The sequence below is a fragment of the Furipterus horrens genome, unplaced genomic scaffold (assembly GCF_987537825.1).
Source record: "Furipterus horrens unplaced genomic scaffold, mFurHor1.1.pri manual_scaffold_3, whole genome shotgun sequence".
Lineage (NCBI taxonomy): Eukaryota > Metazoa > Chordata > Mammalia > Chiroptera > Furipteridae > Furipterus > Furipterus horrens.
Genome location: NW_028327173.1, coordinates 155,734,199 through 155,752,731, shown reverse-complemented (window position 1 = coordinate 155,752,731; position 18,533 = coordinate 155,734,199). Strand labels below are relative to the sequence as shown.

The 18,533-nt window shown below is 36.1% G+C and overlaps 1 protein-coding gene across 4 annotated transcripts in view; it reads left to right on the top strand.

Moving 5' to 3' along the window:
* SPPL2A (signal peptide peptidase like 2A) overlaps positions 1-17,561 on the top strand; it is a 46,600-nt gene extending 29,039 nt beyond the window's left edge. For 3 of the 4 annotated variants that reach the window (XM_090270597.1, XM_090270596.1, XM_090270594.1), the window contains exons 11-16: positions 383-439; positions 634-687; positions 1,102-1,204; positions 4,183-4,260; positions 6,180-6,340; positions 17,412-17,561. In XM_090270597.1, coding sequence (XP_090126723.1) covers positions 383-439; positions 634-687; positions 1,102-1,204; positions 4,183-4,260; positions 6,180-6,340; positions 17,412-17,486 — 528 coding nt within the window. In that variant the 3' untranslated portion in view covers positions 17,487-17,561. The remainder of the gene's footprint in view (positions 1-382; positions 440-633; positions 688-1,101; positions 1,205-4,182; positions 4,261-6,179; positions 6,341-17,411) is intronic. The other variant, XM_090270595.1, reaches the window with a different exon arrangement.
* Positions 17,562-18,533: the final 972 nt, after the last annotated feature.

Below are 18,533 nucleotides of genomic sequence, written 5' to 3'. Positions count from 1 at the left end.
ATTAAATGTTATTGCTGAAAGTGACTAAGGTCACACAGTATATGACATAATATAACTAAAAGCTCAAAAATTGATAGCCCATTAGAAATGCTAGATATTGTCGAAACAAATGTCAGTGCTCAGAGCTTCACTTGAATAAGCTGTGTATGGTTTATCTGTTCGTTTCTGAAAATTGCTGAGCTTATAAAGTGGAGCAGTGTGCTAAGTGGATTTTGTTTTAGATGACTCCAATTTTTGCTATCTATACAGACTTTTAAGAAAAAAGCAGTTCACAGCACGTTTTTTATTGTTTTATAGTAGGCCAAATCATTCTTAAAATCCAGGCAAATTTGTTCTCTTTAATTGATTGGACAATTTCTTTCATCTTCCTTCTTAATTTTAGAACGGCGAGAGTATCATGGTTGAACTTGCAGCTGGACCTTTTGGAAATAATGAAAAGGTAGCAATGGCAATTAACCAGAAATGGCTGCCAATGTATGTATGTGTGTCCACTTAATAATTTGCCTTCCTGTGTAATTCATTGGTCATGTAGTGCATGTTAAGGTATTGTAAAGCTTTATTTCTCACAAAATATAGCCCTTTTCATAGTTATTCTAAATTATTAAATACCTATTGACTTGGGTTTCATCCTAGAATGATGGAAACTTGGTGGAAGCCACTGCTCAACCCTCAGCTCCCCATGAGAAAGTAAGGATTGTATTTCAGATATGTTCATTGGACTTTAAATTATACCCTATGAGACAAGACTCTTCTTTGGGGAAAAAAAAAAAATTCCAGATTGCCCCCGCCCCAAAAAATCTGTTTCAAGGACTGAGTCCTATTTTAGCTAAAAAAGGAAAAGCGTTTAGATGTGGGGATACTAGAATTAATAGTTAACCCTACACGTGTTTTATTTTTCTGAAACTGTTTCTTTCAAGTTTTCTGTATATTCGGAGTATATATGTGTCTATTTTATGTTCTCTAATTTCAGGTTCTTCTAAATGTCAATTTTTAAATGTTGAAACAATTATTTTAATATTAATCCTTCCCTTTTTAAAAGATATGTGTAAAGATTCCTATGAGGTTTATTGGTGCACCCCCTCTTTTTTTTAATATTTACAGTTACCAGTAGTCATCAAAGTACCAAAGCTGGCCTATTTTTCAGTAATGAGTGTATGCCCCATGCCAGTTTCCATACTGGGTTTTGGAGACATTATTGTGCCAGGTAAGCCATTGTGTGTAATAATTTCAGTAAAAGTATACTGATCATTTAAATTTGCCAAATGTATAATATCTGTTAAAAGTCACCTACTCTGTATGAAGTATTTCTGGCTATTGCTAAAGCTGGGATTAGTGACAAAGAAAGGAAAAAGCACTTTGCTTATTAGAGACAAAGCCCAATTTGGTACAACCAAAATATATCTTCCATAGCTCAAAATGTGTCTTAGAGGAAGCAACTAAGATCAGTTTGACCTTCTTCCTTAAGAAAGTATAATATATCTCAAAACCCCTTTTAAAAGTTGAATTTAATAATAATAAATGTATTACAGTTTCTTGTTACTTCTGTTTTAAAATAATAGTTATGTTTTAGGGAAAGTGATTTAGAGGGGAATCATTGTAAACACTACCTGATAGAGCACTATAATACAAAACAATACAGCATGTGGTAGAGTCGATCCGCTCCTCCTAACATGTCTTCTCTGACAGTTACTGCAGTTCTGCATTCTTTTCCTCACTGGGCTACCTGTAGATTAAACTTAATCCTAGCCATTTAATAATATAGTTTAGAAGTTCCGTATTTTTCGCACTATAAGATGCACCTGACCATAAGATGCACCTAGGTTTAGAGGAGGAAAACAAGAAAAAAAAAAAATACTCTAAACCAAATGGTATACTAAAATATTTAATAAAATATAACAGAATAATATTTCAACCATGTAAAGTGAACAGCAGTCAACAGTGATATTAAGAACCATCATCACTGGCATTAACAAATGAGGATAGACTTTAAGGTTCAGGTACTCTTCTAGTTTTCTGGGAACCCTAAGAACTCATCATTGCTAGTGTCAGAATTTATGAAGCTCAGTTGCTCACAATCACTGATATCACTTTCCTCACTATCTTCATATATGATACTATCTTCAGTTCCATCTAAGGCATTTTTTGAATGATTATACAATGGTTTCATCCTTCACTGACAGATCAGGTAATACACATCACAGTCGGTGACACAATATTTGCTCCATAAGACACACAGACATTTCTCCCCACTTTTGGGGGGGGGGGAAGTGTGTCTTATGGAATGAAAAATATGGTACTTAATATTTCTCAATCAGCTGACACTTTGTCACTCCTCACTTACTATCTCCCTGGGTGCATTACCTGCCTGTGGATGAGTAAAGAGTACTGGCTCTTCTGAAAAAAGAAAAAAAAAATCTATCATTTACATAGGAAAGCCAGGTAGACAGGGAATTTAACAATGTTGTCTTATGAGTCAGTGTGGCAAAGTCCAGTGTAGCAATGGTCCTAGTTCAGTGAGTCTCCATTCACATAACTGAGAAAGTAGGGAGAGCATTCTAATGAGTAACCTTACAGTTTCTTAAATACATTTAAATTTACCCATGATTTTACCAGTTTCAGACCAAGTACTATATAAAATCTTACATATAGCACTTAGCATTGAATGGGGGGGGGGGCACAACTATATAAATATTACATTCTTGAAGTAAATGTCAAAGTTCTCAAGCAAATATTTCTCCAAAGAGCAAAGTTTTGACAATACATGACTTAATTCTAAAAGCTAAATTATAATTTGGGGAGAAGGAGTAACATTTTTTAAACACATGGAAATGTGATTAAACAGCAAATATAGTAAAAATAACAAGGAATTTATCTGAGTAATTATGTAAGGACCAAAACTACCAATAAAAATAGTAAATTAATTCAAACAACCAATAAAAGTAGTAACATTATTTTATGATACTTAAATAGTTAAATGTCATTCTTACTGTTTCATAACAGTGTTTGCTTAGTAAATACAATCTGAAACTTCTCTGGGGAGGTCAACAAAGTTTTTAAAAGAAATAGGTAATAAAAAGGATTATTTTTGCATACTTGCATGTTTACAAATGAGAGCTTATATTTAATTTTTATTTGTACTCTTTGTTTTAAAACTCTAAATAATTTTATTCTACTAGGAAGGGAGACTTTGGTCACAATTTTAAATTGCCTTCCTGGTGTTCTTTGAATACATATTTTAAATGCTACATTGAAATTTTTTTCTTAACACCATATATTAAATTTATCTAACAGACATATACAGAACATTACAACCAGTAACAGCAGAACACATATACTTACTTCTCAAGCATACACGGAACATTTTCTAGGATATATGTTAGCTATATCTTACCAAATTTAAGAAGAATTGAAATCATGTCAAAAATATTTTCTGACCATAATGGTGTGAAACTGGAAATCAATAAAAGAAAATAAATTGGAATATTCATAAGTGCGTGGAAATTAAACAGTACACACCTAAACAACCAATGGATCAAAGGGAAATTAAAAAGTATCTTGAGACAAGAGGAGAACCACAGCATTCCAAAACTTATGGGATGCTATAAAAATAGTTCTAGGAGGGAGGTTTACAGCGATAAGCTCTTACATCAAGAAAATAGAGAGATCATAGATAAATGACTTAATTTTACACATAAACTAGAAAAAGAAGAACTATAAAGTTAACAGAAGGCAGGAAATAATAAAAATTAGAGCAGAAATAAAGAGAACATGAAAACAGTAGAAAAATTAGCCAGAGTTGGTTCTTTAAAAATATGAAATTGAAAAACCATTAGCTAAACTAACCAAGAAAAAAGAGGCAGGACCCAAATCAATAAAACTATAAATAAAAGAGGAGATATTACAACTAATACTACAGAAATATTAAAAATTGGTCATAACATGAAATAGTAAGCAGCTAGTAAAAATCATGTTGGTAAGAACCGTTTAGTGGCTTGGGAAAATGTTTAAAATGTGGCAATAAGTAAAAAAATTAGTGTATAGAATCTTGTCCAGAATTTGAGGTACTTGAATGTTCTTATGATGCAAAAATGAAGGTTAAATACAATACAATGTTTACTGTTGCCATAGCTAGTTGCTCTTGTGGTTTTAAGAAAATAACATGGAGTGTTTTTTTCTTTTAAGGCCTGTTGATTGCATACTGTAGAAGATTTGATGAGCAGACTAGTTCTTCTTCTATATACTATGTCTCCTCCATAATTGGTAAATTTTTGTTTTTTTCTTTCCATTATGTTGAATTGTATTATCTATAGGAAAGGGTGCAGGTCTAAAAATAAGGAGTCCTGAATTCTAGTTCTTCGTCATTAAATAAAAAGACAATTTTTTCCATCAAAAAGGAATAATTATACTTTACTACCTACCTCACAAAGTTTTTGAAATTTAAAAAGGAAATTATATGTCAAAGAAAATCATTAGGTTCTGTATGTAAAATGCTTGTTAGAGCACCTGGCACACCAAGTAATTAGTAAATTATATAATGTTAGATTTTTTAAAAATATTTATTTTATTTTTAGAGAGAGGGAAGGGAAGAAGACAGAGAGGGAGAGAAATATGATTGTGTGAGAGAAACATAGGTTGCCTCTCACATGCCCCGAACCTAGCCTGTCACCCAGGCATGTGCCCTGACTGGGAATCGAACTGGCAACCTTTTGGTTCACAGGCTGGTGCTCAATCCACTAAGCCACACCAGGCAGGGCTATCACGCTAGATTTAAAAATATATATTGTATGGATAACTATCTATAAATGAATTTATGGCACAATAACATAAAGGTAGAGTAGTTAATTTATCCCTCTGTTTCTGTTATTGAGAATAGATAAGAACAGGAAGGAAGCCAATAAATACTACTTCTGGACATATCAAATAGATATCTCAAAGTCCTTACACCAGAGTTCTTGTAGGTAAATAAGCTGCACCAGAACCATTTAGATACTGTTCTAACAAAGTTTTCAATTCCACAGTAGAATTAAATCTAGTAAATTAACAGTGTAGGTTAGCAGTAGAGAAATAGCAACATGGATGGAACTAGAGAGAATTATGGTTAGCGAAATAAGCCAGGCAATAAAAGGAAAATACCATATGATATCACCTGATACAGGAGACTAATGAACAACACAAACAAATGAACAAAATTGAACAAGGAACAGAATAACAGTTATCAGAGGGGAGGGGAGAGGGAGAGAAGTGGGATAAGTAGAGGAAGGGTCTAGTCAAAGAACATGTATAAATGACACATGGACACGGACAACACGGTAGGGAATGACTGTGGGAGAAGGGGTGGGCAGGATGGGGGGTAGCAATGGGGGAAAAATGGGACAACTGTAATTTAAAAAAAAAAAAGAACAGCTAAGTGAATGAAGAGATAAAAAAGTAAAACAATCTGAAGCCATTCAGTATTTACTTTCTAAGGGCATTAACATATTAGGAGTCTAGCAGCAGTTAGTGTGGATCAATAAAAGAATACTCAGTGAAAAGGCATACAGTAGGACTATCTGTCATTTCTGCTGTGTCACTTTGGACAACTCACTCAGCTTCCCTGGTCCTCCATTGCGTCATCTGTAAAATGAGAAGGCTGACTAAATTGTTCATAATGAGACCATGAGTCATTAAGAAAAGATCAGATGATATTTGGTATGCTTTTGCTGAAAAAGTCCATGAAGTAAGTACATAATCAATATTAGGAAGATTTTTCAAGGCAACCATTAGTAACTACAGGTACAAGTTTTTTCTTATCTCAAATGTGGGACAACTCAAAATTCTTAATGGTAACAGATACATGAGACTTTCTTGAATTATTATCTTTATTTATAGTTGATGATTAGGATAATTATAATTGAAATACTAACTGGTTTCCATATTTTTCAAAAGCTCTGTAGAATGTCTTTCCTAATTACTATCTAGGAAAATAATGAAATTATGAAAGAGTCATAGGGTAGAATCATCCTCAAATACTTGAAAACCAGTACTTCAACGTATTTTTATACTTGCAGGCCCTTAAATATCGATAAGTCAACAAAATGGTATTATTGCTCTTGATTAAATGATCAGATGGCCTGAGGGGATAACATTTCTTTGGAAGCATGCCGAAATGACTGCTGCTTGGTATTTTTTTTTTTTTGCAGCCTATGCTGTTGGCATGATACTAACGTTTGTTGTTCTGGTGCTGATGAAGAAGGGGCAACCTGCTCTCCTCTATTTAGTACCTTGCACACTTATTACTGCCTCGGTTGTTGCTTGGAGACGTAAAGAAATGAAAAAGTTCTGGAAAGGTGACAGTTATCAGGTATGTGCTTATATTTCAGCTACCAAGTTATCTTATGAAATAATTCACTGACTAACTTTGGCTAGAAGCTGCCTATATATATCTCATAGCTTTTATGTGCCAAAAATTTATCTTGGATCTCTCAGGATGTCCTTTAAGGTTTTTCCAGTACTGCCCCCTTCCTGTCCACCTGCTGCATCATCAGTTCTCATCACCACTGCAACCTGATCCCCAAATCCTGGTGACTCAAGATAAAACTACCAGGAAGGAGAAGGGAGGGCATCAGGGAAAAGCAAAAACACATTTCAACATGCATTTTCAAAGTCCACACAGAAGTAGACTTCATGAAATATAAAATTCTGTTTATTGAATTTTGAGACTGACATTAGCTATTTATAGTGAGGGTCCTAAGGTTTTGCTGATGAAAAGTATAACTTCTTCAGCATCTAAATGAGCATAAATAAATTAAATAGGGCACTTGTTTCAGATTTAAATGGATCAAGATTGACCTCTCTGTTAAATTCCAGAACACAGAAAATCTTAATACCAGATTCTATTATGTTCAAGTTTCTTCATTAAAGTTAAACCTCTTTCCTTTTTTCTCTGAATGCTCTTGGTATTCCAGGAAAGTTTGTTTGCACTGAAATTAAAGAGGGTTGGGAAACCCTAGCCTTTGAGGTCAGGGTCATGGCATTGATCCCTTTGTGAGGCAGTTAGCCCTGCTTTGCCCTATTACAACAAACTGCCATCCTCCATCCACCCTCATGCGTGCGTGTCAGTGGTCACGTGAACAACATAGATACTTTGGGTGGATGGCTGTAATTGTTAGTAGATAAACAGTTCAAAGTTCATATCCATCTTGTGGTTGGTCTGTAGTATCATCTTTATTTAACAAGAGATGATGAACACATTTAGTTAGACTACTATAACTGGAAAAAGCACTGGTCTAGAATTCTTTGGGGTGAATCTTGTTCTAATTTCTCTAAGATTTGGATAAAAATAACTATCTTCCTTGCTTACCTCACAATGCCATTGTCTCAATGTATATTTATACACATAGAGTTAGTTTATGTGCATAAGGTTCATGACTAAACTAGTGAGATAATTTGCAGCTTTTCCATTAAGAGGACTCCCATATAAAGTTTTTTTCATATGGATTTAAAAAAACAAAGTATGTTCTACATCACATACTCTACTAATGTACTAGCCTTTGAAGGCTACATCCCAAAAATTGCTCTGTGTCATAATCTAAAAAATAGGTTTATATTTCTTCACTTAGCAAATATTTATAGAACAGTTCTATGACTCAGGTACTATTTTAGGAGCTGGTGATAAAATATGAACAAGTTAGAAACAGGTCTGGTCTCATGGCCTCTTAATAGTAAGAGTATAGTGGGGATGCAGATAGTCACTAACAGTAAAGTGTGATAAATGTGCTAGTGATGGTAGGCTGCCATGAAAGCTGGAAGGGGGGACACCCAATGCTTGTGGATTCATGACAGAGTCAAAGGTGATTTGGGGAAGGCTTTTTTTTTTTTTTTTTTAAGTATATTTTATTGATTATATTGTTACAATAGTTCCAATTTTTTTCCCCTTTGCTCCCCTCCGCCCAGCACCCCCCTTCCCCAACAATCCCCTCTCCAAGTCCATGCCCATGGGTCGTACATACAAGCTCTCCCGCCTCACCCTTTCATATATTCTTCTTCTTCTTTTTTTAAAATTAATTAATTAATTAGTTAAATATTTTAACAATAAAAAATAACAATTCCTCCCTCTCAGACTTAAGACCCTTTACAATCTTATAAAGGACAATGGATGAAGGTCTCGAGCTCCTCTAGCTGCTTCAAGCTGGACATGGTCGTCGTCTTACCTACCCGTGGGTCAAGAAATCCCTAATAAGAGTGGGGATGTGGAGGGGAGGGTGGCCTTCCCACAAGGGGAAGGATCGTGCAGACTCCAGGTTGGTTGGCTGTCTCTGGACAACGGCATGCTTGGTTTGACAGGCTGGCATCCTTGTTGTATTCTGGGGGCAACAGGGTTAAAGGACATCATTTAATCCATAACCACTAGATGACAAAAGACAGGTATTAATTTTTCAATGTCCCACATTAGGGAAAAGAAGGGCTTCTTTGGAGGAAGGTGTGCCAGGTACATCTCACCTGTCCAAAACCCTTTTGCCCATTATACTTATTTTGGACTGAGGGAAATATTTTAGGTTTCTCCCATCTCAGGCCTCTGGGCTTTTTCTGTCCAAGCCATTAGGATAGAAAAGAGAAACCAGTTTTAAAGTGAAGCCCACAGACCACCCCGTTCTTCACCAACCCAGCCACTTAGTTCAGCCAAACCATTGAGTCTCAGGAGGCAGCAATGCAGACAGGATTAAGTGAGGCCTATGCATACAGATAATCACTCAGGTAATGAGATTGTAGGCTTATGCCCTTTGAAAACAGAAAACACATGTTAATTTATGTAACATAACCCACATACAAGTCTCTAAATCTGTAGGACTGTCTTATCGGAAGGAAAATCCTTGTCCTTCTAATATTCACTGAACTTGCATTTCTATTCTTTATATTTTTATTCCCCCCCCCACTAAAAAATTTTCTGTTTGTTTGTTTTTCCACTACAGTTGTCTCACTTTTTTTCCCCCTCTTGCTTCCCTGCACCCTGCCCCCCCCCCACAGTCAGTCCCCACCCATTTGTCCATGTCCATGGGTCATTCATACATGTTCTTTGACTAGACCCTTCCCCTTCTTACCCCTTCTCTCCCTCCCATCTCCCCCTTTGTTACTGTTAGTTTATTCCTTGTTTACATACCTCTGGTTCAATTTTGCTCATTTGTTTGTGTTGTTCATTAGTTTCCTGTAACAGGTGACAGCATAAGGTAATTTTCTTTTGTTGCCTGGCTTATTTCGCTAAGCATAATTCTCTCTAGTTCCAATCATGTTGTTGCAAATGGTAGAAGTTCCTTCTTTCTTTCAGTACTTATTCATTGTCATTTTCCCCCTTTGTACTCGTGTTCCTCTCTGTCTCTCTGTTTCTTCATCTTCTTAAAGCAGACCCTTTAGCATCTCTTGCAATGCTGGTTTGGTGGAGATGTATTCTTTTAGCCTTCTTTTGTCTTGGAAACTCCTTATTTCACCTTCCATTTTGAATGAAAGCCTTGCTGGGTAGAGTATTCTTGGTTGTAGGCCTTTGTTTTTCATTGCTTGGAATATTTTTTGCCATTCCCTTCTGGCTTGTAGTGTTTCTGCTGAGAAATCTGATGATAGCCTTATTGGAGCTCCCTTGTATGTTATTAGTTGTTTCTCTCTTGCTGCTTTTAGGATTCTCTCTTTGTCTTTGAATGTTGGCATTTTAATTATGATGTGTCTTGAAGTGGGCCTGTTGGGGTTCATCTTCATTGGGACCCTCTGTGCTTCCTGGACTTGCGTGACTCTTTCTCTCGTCATGTTAGGAAAGTTTTCTGTCATTAGTTTTTCAAAGAGGTTTTCTATCCCTTGCTCTTCTTCTTCTCCTTCTGGAATTCCTATGATACGGATATTATTACGTTTCATGTTGTCCTGCAGCTGTCTTAGAACCTCTTCAGTCTTGTTCAGTATTTTTTCATTTTGTTGCATTGTCTGGGAGTTTTTGTGTAGGTTGTCCTCCAGCTCGCTGATCCGATCTTCTGCTTCCTCTAGCCTGCTTTTAATTCCTTCTACTGTGTTCTTCAATTCAGAGATCGTATTTTTCATTTCCTCCTGGCTCTTATTGATAGCTTCTATGTCCTTTTTCATGCTCACGTAATTTTCTGTGAGTTCCTTGTAGTTTTTCTGGAGTTCTTTGAAGTTTCCGCTGAGCTCATTCAGCTTCTCCATAATCCATGTTTTGAATTCCATATCTGATAGTTCGCTCCCCTCTATTTCATTTAGCACTCTTTCTGGGGATTCTACCTTTCCTTTTGATGGGAGGTTGTTTCTCTGTCTCCCCATTTTTTTGACTCCTATTGTTTGTTGGTGCTTCTTGGAATGATCTGCACTTCCTGGATCTGCCTCTGGTGGCGTCAGATCATGTACCAGTCTGGCCCTAGGCAGCCTGTTGGAGACTTCCAGGGATCTACTGCTGTTGTCTGTCTTCTTTGATTGTTAATCTATTCAATCTGTGATTAGCTGTCAGGCTTAAGGACTGTGGGTGTGGCAGCTTAATTCCTGTAGGCAGGGCTTTTGCTTCCCCTCAGGCTGACGCCACTTGGAGGGGAATGGTCTACCCGCAGTACTGGGGATGAGTCAGCACTGGGACCCAGTCAGCTGCTCCTCCAGTTCTCCCCTCAAAGCCACCGTGCCAAACTCTCCCCAAGTGTCTCCAGTCCTCTCTGCCTTCCCTCTGCTTGAGCCCAGGGTAAGTGGTGGCCAAAATATTTTCGTATGTGATCCACTTAAGAGCTCTTTTTCTCCTGCTGTTTCTCTCCGGCTAGCAAGAAAGCCTGTGGCTTTTCGCTTTTCACAGCTGATACTATTTTACTTTCCACTCTGTCGCTGTAGGCTGGGAAGCCCAGCTGGGGGTTTAGACCCTGCCCTTCTCAGGGGGAATCCCCGGCTGCTGAGCTGTTTCTCAGCCCCTTCAGCTGCCACCCGTGGGAGCCCAGCCAGCCCTTCCACGTCTCCGCACTCCCTACCGGTCACGTTGTGATGTAGCGGCCTTTTCTGTCTCTCCGTGGTTATAAGACTTCTCTCCAGCTGGTGTTCGGTTCGTTATTCCAGATGATTTCTCCAAAATTACATTGTAAATCCAGACTAGTTCTAGGAGGAAGTTAGTGTAGCTTCCACTTACTCCTCCGCCATCTTGTTTCTCTGGGGAAGGCTTTTTAAAGACTATTAAATTTATCTTGAGACTTTAATGGAGCCGTGTGTTCCACGTTGAGGGAACCACGTCTTCAAAGGCTAGAGGGAAGAGAGAACAGCACCTTCTAGGAACCAATGAGTTTTAGGATGACTGTAATGTTGAGTAAGCATAGGGGAGCTGTAGGAAATGAAAACTGGAGAAGGAAGCGAGGGTAAGAGCCTGGAGGGTCTTGTCAGCCTTATTAAAAAGAGTTTCAATTCTATTTAAAAACATTAGGGACCCTTTAAGAGTTTGAAAAAAATTAGAAAATAACTAAAAGAGGGAGCAAAACTTGAGGAAGCTGTTACAATGAAAAGCTATAGTAGCTAGAATGAGGAAGGTCATGAGATAGAGAGACAATGTGGACAATGTCAAGAGAAATTAAGAGGCATGATTAATGGGATGTGGTGAAAGATTCAGTGGAGGGGGAGGAGAGAGAAGTGGAGTCCAAGGTTTCTGGCTTGAGGAACCAAATGGGTGGATGGTGATATTATTCACTGAGATAAAGAAGGGTAACAAGTTTGAGGAGGAAGACGATAAATTCAGTGTTGGACAAGCTAAATGTTTTGGCTATGAATTCAATTTTGAACATTTCAAAGTACCTATAGGACAACCAGGAAGAGAGAAATAATAGGTAGTTGAATGAATGCCCCCTGATGTTCAGGAGACAGAACTAGATAGAGGTAGAAATTTGGGAGTGTCATTAGCATATTCAGTGAGTGAGAACATAGAGGGAGAATTGTGAGCAAGCGGTTTCTACAGTTATGTCACCTATCTGATTGACTGAGTATGACATCAAGACAAGGAAGATGGGCAACACGGGGAAATTTTGTTTAGGGTTAGCATTAAATTCTGGGCTAGTTTAAATTTGGGACTCTTAGCGCACATGTGATATCTTATAGAATTAAATATATTTTTTGGTTAATTTCAGCACCAGTGTTTTATTTATAAAATTTTCCTTTCCCTTTAACATAGGGTAGGGCAAAAATAGGTTTACAGTTGTGAGTATGCAAAAATAGTTTATTTTTATTATTTTTTAATTATTGCATTATTTTCCATTTGAACAACTGTAAACCTATTTTTGCCCCACCCTATATTGCTTATAAGTTCTTTTATTATAAAAATATGTGCTTATTATAGAAAAACTTAAAAATGTAGAAAAGTAAAACTAAGTTCGCCCACAAATCCCACCACCTAGAGAAGGTCACTCTTAAGATTTAAGTGAGTTTCCATGTATGCCTTCCTAGATAAATGGATAAGTGATTGGATGATACCATACTCTTAACTAGTTCTCTATCTTGTTTCTCCACTGCACGTTAGTGTTATTTCATTTTTAATTCCTTGTAAAAATCATTTTAATGCCTGTACATGTACATGTACCATTGAACAAGATGCTCTGCCTGGAACTATCTGAGTTTCATTCATTCATTTTTTTTTTTTTTTTAAGACTTTACTTATTTACTTTTTAGAGAGAGGAGAAGGGAGGGAGAAAGAAAGGGAAGGAAACATCAATGTGCGAGAGACACATTGTTTGGTTGCTTCTCTCATGCCCCAAACTGGGGGCCCAGCCCACAATGCAAGCATGTACCCTGGCCAGAATGAAACCAGCAACCTTTCGGTTCACAGGCCAGTGCTCAGTCCGGTGAGCTACATTAGCCAGGGCTGAGTTTCATTCTTAAAAATTATGATCTTAAAAAAAAGTATGATTTGCTTCACAGCAGCTACCTATAAAGGAAAAGATCATTGCAGCTGGACACAAACCAGTAGTAAATGCCCTGAAAGGACAGGCTTCAGGGCTTTGACCACATGACATAGTAGCTAAATAAGGCAATTAATTGTAGGAAAATCCATTACCTTTGGTTATACACTTCTCACTTTGTAGTGTGGTGTCATTGTATTAGATGAAGACATTCAGAATATAAAATAACACAGTAATAAAGGGAGTGGAATCTGCTGCCAGACTGACTATGTTGTAACTCTGATTTTGTTAATTATTAGCCATGTAACCTTAGGCAAGTTACTTAGCTTCTTAGTGTCTCAGTTTCCTCCAGTGTAAAGTGGGATAATAATCATCCTACTTAAAAGGATTGTTGTAATACTGTATATGCAAAATGCTTAGAATAGTGCATGGTACAACATAAGCATGATAAAGGTATTCACTATTATTATTTCTAAAAATTTGGGGTTTTCTGTATTGGTTTTTTTGTGGGGTTGGCTGTTACTTTTCAGTTCATTTACTAGATTTACATTTTCCTGATTTGGGTATTAAAACTTTGGGTCTTTGTTAAATCTAGTTCCTTTAACTTATTTATAAAAGAATTTGAAAGCTGTCACAACCTCAGAAGAAAAAGAAAAACCTGTTAAATGCTGTCATTTTCCCACTGTACACTAGATTTTTTAAATATGAAGAATGAATATTTGCTGATATTTTAATCAAGCTAGTGACAGAATATTATAAACTGCTGATGAGAGTCTATTTTCCTAGAAAACTAGCATTTTTGAAAGTTACAGAATGTAATGCCTCTATAAAACTGTTTCCTGGTTAAGGATTTTGAACAAAGAAAATCTCTCATTGCTTTTGTCTAACCTTTAAAGTCAAAATTAATTTAGCTTGAATGCTGTCACTCATGGTATAAGCTAGATGTAGACAATATATTATAGGCTTTGGCATCAGTTCTGGCAAATTAATCAATCACTGTCTCCTTGTTCATAAAATGAAGTTGGATCTACAGGCAGGTAGGAGAATGTGTAATCTATGGTGGTGAGTTAGCCCAAGACTTGGTGAAATCAGATAGGGTTAGGCAAACGCTTAGAAAGTAGAACAGGGAACCTCAACAAGCCTGGTAAAACAGGAAGGAGACTAGGTATGGACCCAATGTAGGATAGGGCTGAGGGTCAGCCCTGAAGACCACCCTCAGGCAGTTAGTTACTGGCTCATCTCTTAGGCTAACAGAGAAATGATGATCCTTTCTTCCTCTCCCCCTGCTTTCATTATTTTTATAGCATTGCCAGTCTCTGTTTTCAGAATATCCCTTACATGACTCCCAATTCAAAATCTGCATTCTCCAAGCAGATATCTAATTAACTTCACCTTTCCCCATATTTTTTTTTAGACTTTGTACTTTAAACACTTATTAACGCTTGCCTTGTAGTGTAGATATTTATATGTATGCCTCCCTCATTAAGTTATTAGCTCCTACGTGTTAGGACCCACAGTGCTGACAACAGTATTTTATATACTGTAAACCCTCAGTTAATGTTATTGAAATTCTTCATGCAAAAGAGCTGTAATATTCAGTCCTTAACCCAGACCTTTAGTTACGTGTGTGTGTGTGCGTGTGTGTGTGTGTGTGTACAAGCTTTCTGGTTGTGTTTCAGTAGCTCTCATAAAATTACCAAAATAGTTACAAGGTATTGTAATAGTGAGGCACTTTTAAAACATTAAAGTACACTTATATGTCTACAGTCTTTATATATAATCATTTTTTGCAAGTGCCAAAAGTTTTTGCTACTGTTTTGAAATAACCAAATATAAAACATGTAATATAAAAGTCAGAATCAAAGGTGATGGCATGTTTATTTATACTGTTAATAATTTGGTTCACTCTAATGCCTGATGTTAAAATGGAAGACAAGCAGCAAAAAGCCAAACTTTCCACTGGAGATTTCCAGGTGTCATGGGGAGCCCTGATAGCTTTTTTATGTTGTTTTCAGAGGTCAAGTTACACTGTTTGTTGCTGAAACTTAAGACACTTCATAGAAATATAATACTGTAGCATTTTATGAAGTCTTTTAGCCCATTCCATGAATTTCTCTGATCAAAAGAAGTAACATTTCCATAGGATTTCACTAATATAATACTAATTTGGAAATCTTTATTGTATAGGCTTCTCTGTGGCCTGAAGCTATTTCACTCTTATTCCTTTGAAATTTTTTTCTAAAATGCTTTCAGAATGCAGTATTTGGTTCCATTTATTTAATTTTACTCGAAGTCTTAGTTCTAATTAGTGTAAATAAAGATGTATTTTCTCTAGAAAGAAAAACCAAGCAATGGCTTAATTACTTTGGTACACAAAACAATTTAGAGAAATCATCATTTTAGGGAATTTTTGTTTGTTTCTTTCTAATCCTAAATCAGTGAAGTTAGATTATGCAGCCACCTCCAGTGGGTGGGAAATAAGTTTTCAGTTTATTGATACTCTGTAAACAATGGATTTGTCTCTGTTAAATGTCACTAGGGCTTCTAATTATTTTTAGAAGTCACAAGCTGTGACTGACAAGTCACAGTAGAGACACTTACAACAACTCTGCTTTAGTATCAACAACTCTCCAGTTACCCCACTTTAATGAATGTTTTAGTAGATTTTCTGGAGATTGGTTCAGTTATAAATAAGCAGAGTGATCAGTAAATGATATGTTTCTTTATTTTTAATAAAAGTCAGTAAAGAAAAGTAAATAGAGTTGAGATGTTTACTTCTCAATAAGTTGATTTTTGAAAGTGAGTTTTTTTTTTTTTTCTTACACCCCAGGGCATGCTTATTGATTTTAGAAGGGAAAGGGGGTGAGAGAAACATCAATTGACTTTCAGAGTACGCCCCGACTGGGGACTGAACCTGCAACCCAGGCATGTGCCCTGACCAGGAATTGAACCCTGGACCTTTTGGTTATAAGATGATGCCAACTGAGCCACACCAGCCAGGGCTGAAAGTGTTTTGTTTTGTTTTTGACTAATATATTTTAATGTTTATGGATTTGATTAAATTGCCAGTGAGGTACCTGAATGTTAGGAAAGAAGCATGTTCTAACTGAGAGTATGTAGGCTATTATTTCATTAGATTACAGTTGCCATGGTAAATAGTTCTTGGTGAAGATAGAGGATTTCTTCACCATCCATTCTGCTGAGACTGCTCTGACCTCTTTCACCCAGAGTTTCTAAATTGCTAGAAGAAAGGGGGGCTAATTATATCTTCCATGCTTCTCCTTTCCCCCCTTGATGTAAATTGTAACAAAAATCAACTCTTCAACAATTCCATCATATGTTTCATGTAGTGAAATAATAAATATGCTACCTTTCTTGATTTGGCTTTTTTTTTTTTTTTCCTCGTAGAAGTGCTATGAACAAGTAACTACCTTCATCTAGGGGGTCAAAACTGATTGGGGACTTGTGATGACTCTAGAGTATCAGCAGGTTTGAGTTGTTCAGCCGTCTCCATTGCTTGAGACAACTAGTTGTCAGCTGAAAGACTCAGTTCCAGTTTACTGTATTTTTGTCTGGAAACCCCATTTGGAAATTTATACTCTCTCTGCCTCCACTTCCAAAATAACAGTAAAGCTTTTTGAATCAGTTTACAAAAATTGGAACATTTATCTTGCTGGTCTTTTCTTCTAATTCTTGATAAAGAAGAGGCCCAAAGTGCATTACAATACTGAAATTTAATCATTTATCTAAAAATCTTTGATAATATTCACAAAGGCATTAGCACTTTTTTCTATTTTTAAGTAATTTTATCTGAAGAACAGAAAAAAACACTGAAAACGTTTAAGCACTTCTTTCTTCATTCCCAAATATAAAAAGATTTTCATGGGAATATGGGCAGAGCTGAAGTGATTATTTGAGAAAAGTTTAACTGGTGATTCCTCTAAAATTAGTCTAGAGTATATGTATATTTGATTTTGTTTTCAGATATCATTTGACTATTAAGTCCCTTCAAGCTGTTTGTCTTTAGTAGACATTTTTGTCATATAGTGTTTCCAAAATTTTACATAATTTAAAATTATCTTAAGGTCCTTTCAAGGTGTCATCCAGTTTACACTGTTTCCAAACCAGCAGGTATTCTCACAGTGAGAAGTGGGGTGACTTTTGGTTTTGCCTCATCCAGGGGTGGACACTGCCTGGAATAAGCATCAGGAGTCTCTTCCTTTTGTGGTGGAGCTCCCACACCGTGAAGGGCCATATTCATACAGGGAAATGAAAATAGTGGAAGAGCCAGAGAAAACACTTACCAAATTGGCCCTGAGTCCAATGATGAGTTTTTTTGAAAGGTTCAGTGTCACTTGGACCATGTCCTCAAGAGCATGGATGTTGAACCAGTACATTGCTCCAAAAGGAGCACTCAGTTCCATAGAGCACTCTGTGTCATTTTTAAAAATTGAGAATCCTTTTACCAGATTAGTGCACATTGAGGGCAGTTGAAAATTTGCATTTTCTAACATGTATTCTTATGCCTAGATGATGGACCACCCAGACTATGCAACAAATGAAGAAAACCCTGTGACAGCTGGTGAACAGATTGTCTCACAATAATAATGTGGACCTGCCATGTGTCAACTGATTTTCTGCAAATAGTTTGACTTATTAAATTGACTTTTAAATTAACAATCTGAAAGAATCTTTAATAATATAATTGCAAATATACATTTTTAAGAGCTGTTACTGATAATTATGTCATAAGTAATTAAAATACATTTGCTTTTAACTATGTCAAAGTTGTGCCTTCACACTAAATAAAAGGATATGGGCTATATAACTTTCAAAATGTATTATATACAGTATATTTTTCTAAAAAAAAGGTATTGATCCACCCCTATATTTTTCTTACTGAAATCAATTTCTCTTCAACTCTAATGATAGATAAAGATATTTCTGTCAAACCGAGTTTCTGAACAGATTTTACCGAAAAGAATTATGTAAATTTTATCCTCTATAGAAATAATTATTTAATATTATTCAAGAAGGCAGTTCAATGTGAAATTTTGGACTTTTATCACTGCAAAGGTTAGAAAAATATAATTTGGGAATACATATGTAAGTGCATATTTTTATAGCATAAGTTGAAAAAAATTAAAGTTCTTTTTTAAATTTGAGAACCTAAATTGCTTCAGATTGATATGTATTATATTAGAATATTTTTCCAGGTATAGAGAAACATAATATATAGAACTAATCATAAAAAGGACACAAAAACTGACATCCATAGTTTACAGTGGTCTGTTGTTTCCTTGAAGATATAGCTTAAATTTCTGTATTAACATTCAGTTTCACTCTAGTCTTTCTGATCTCTGAAGTTTGGTTCTGTTGATGTTTAGACTCAGTATTTTGTATAAAATTAATATAGTAATACATATGACTCGTTCGGGTACAACAATCCCTCTCTGCCACCATCCTGATTCCTACTGCCTTCTTCAAAGGAAACCACTGTTAACCTTTTAATATTTTGGTGGATGATGGTATACTGACATACCAGGTATGCTTCAGAGGGAAATATTGGAGACAAAAGACAGGAGACTGGGTGTTAGTGTCAATTAAATTACATTACAAGAGTGTGAGTAAATTGTCTTAGCATAAGACACT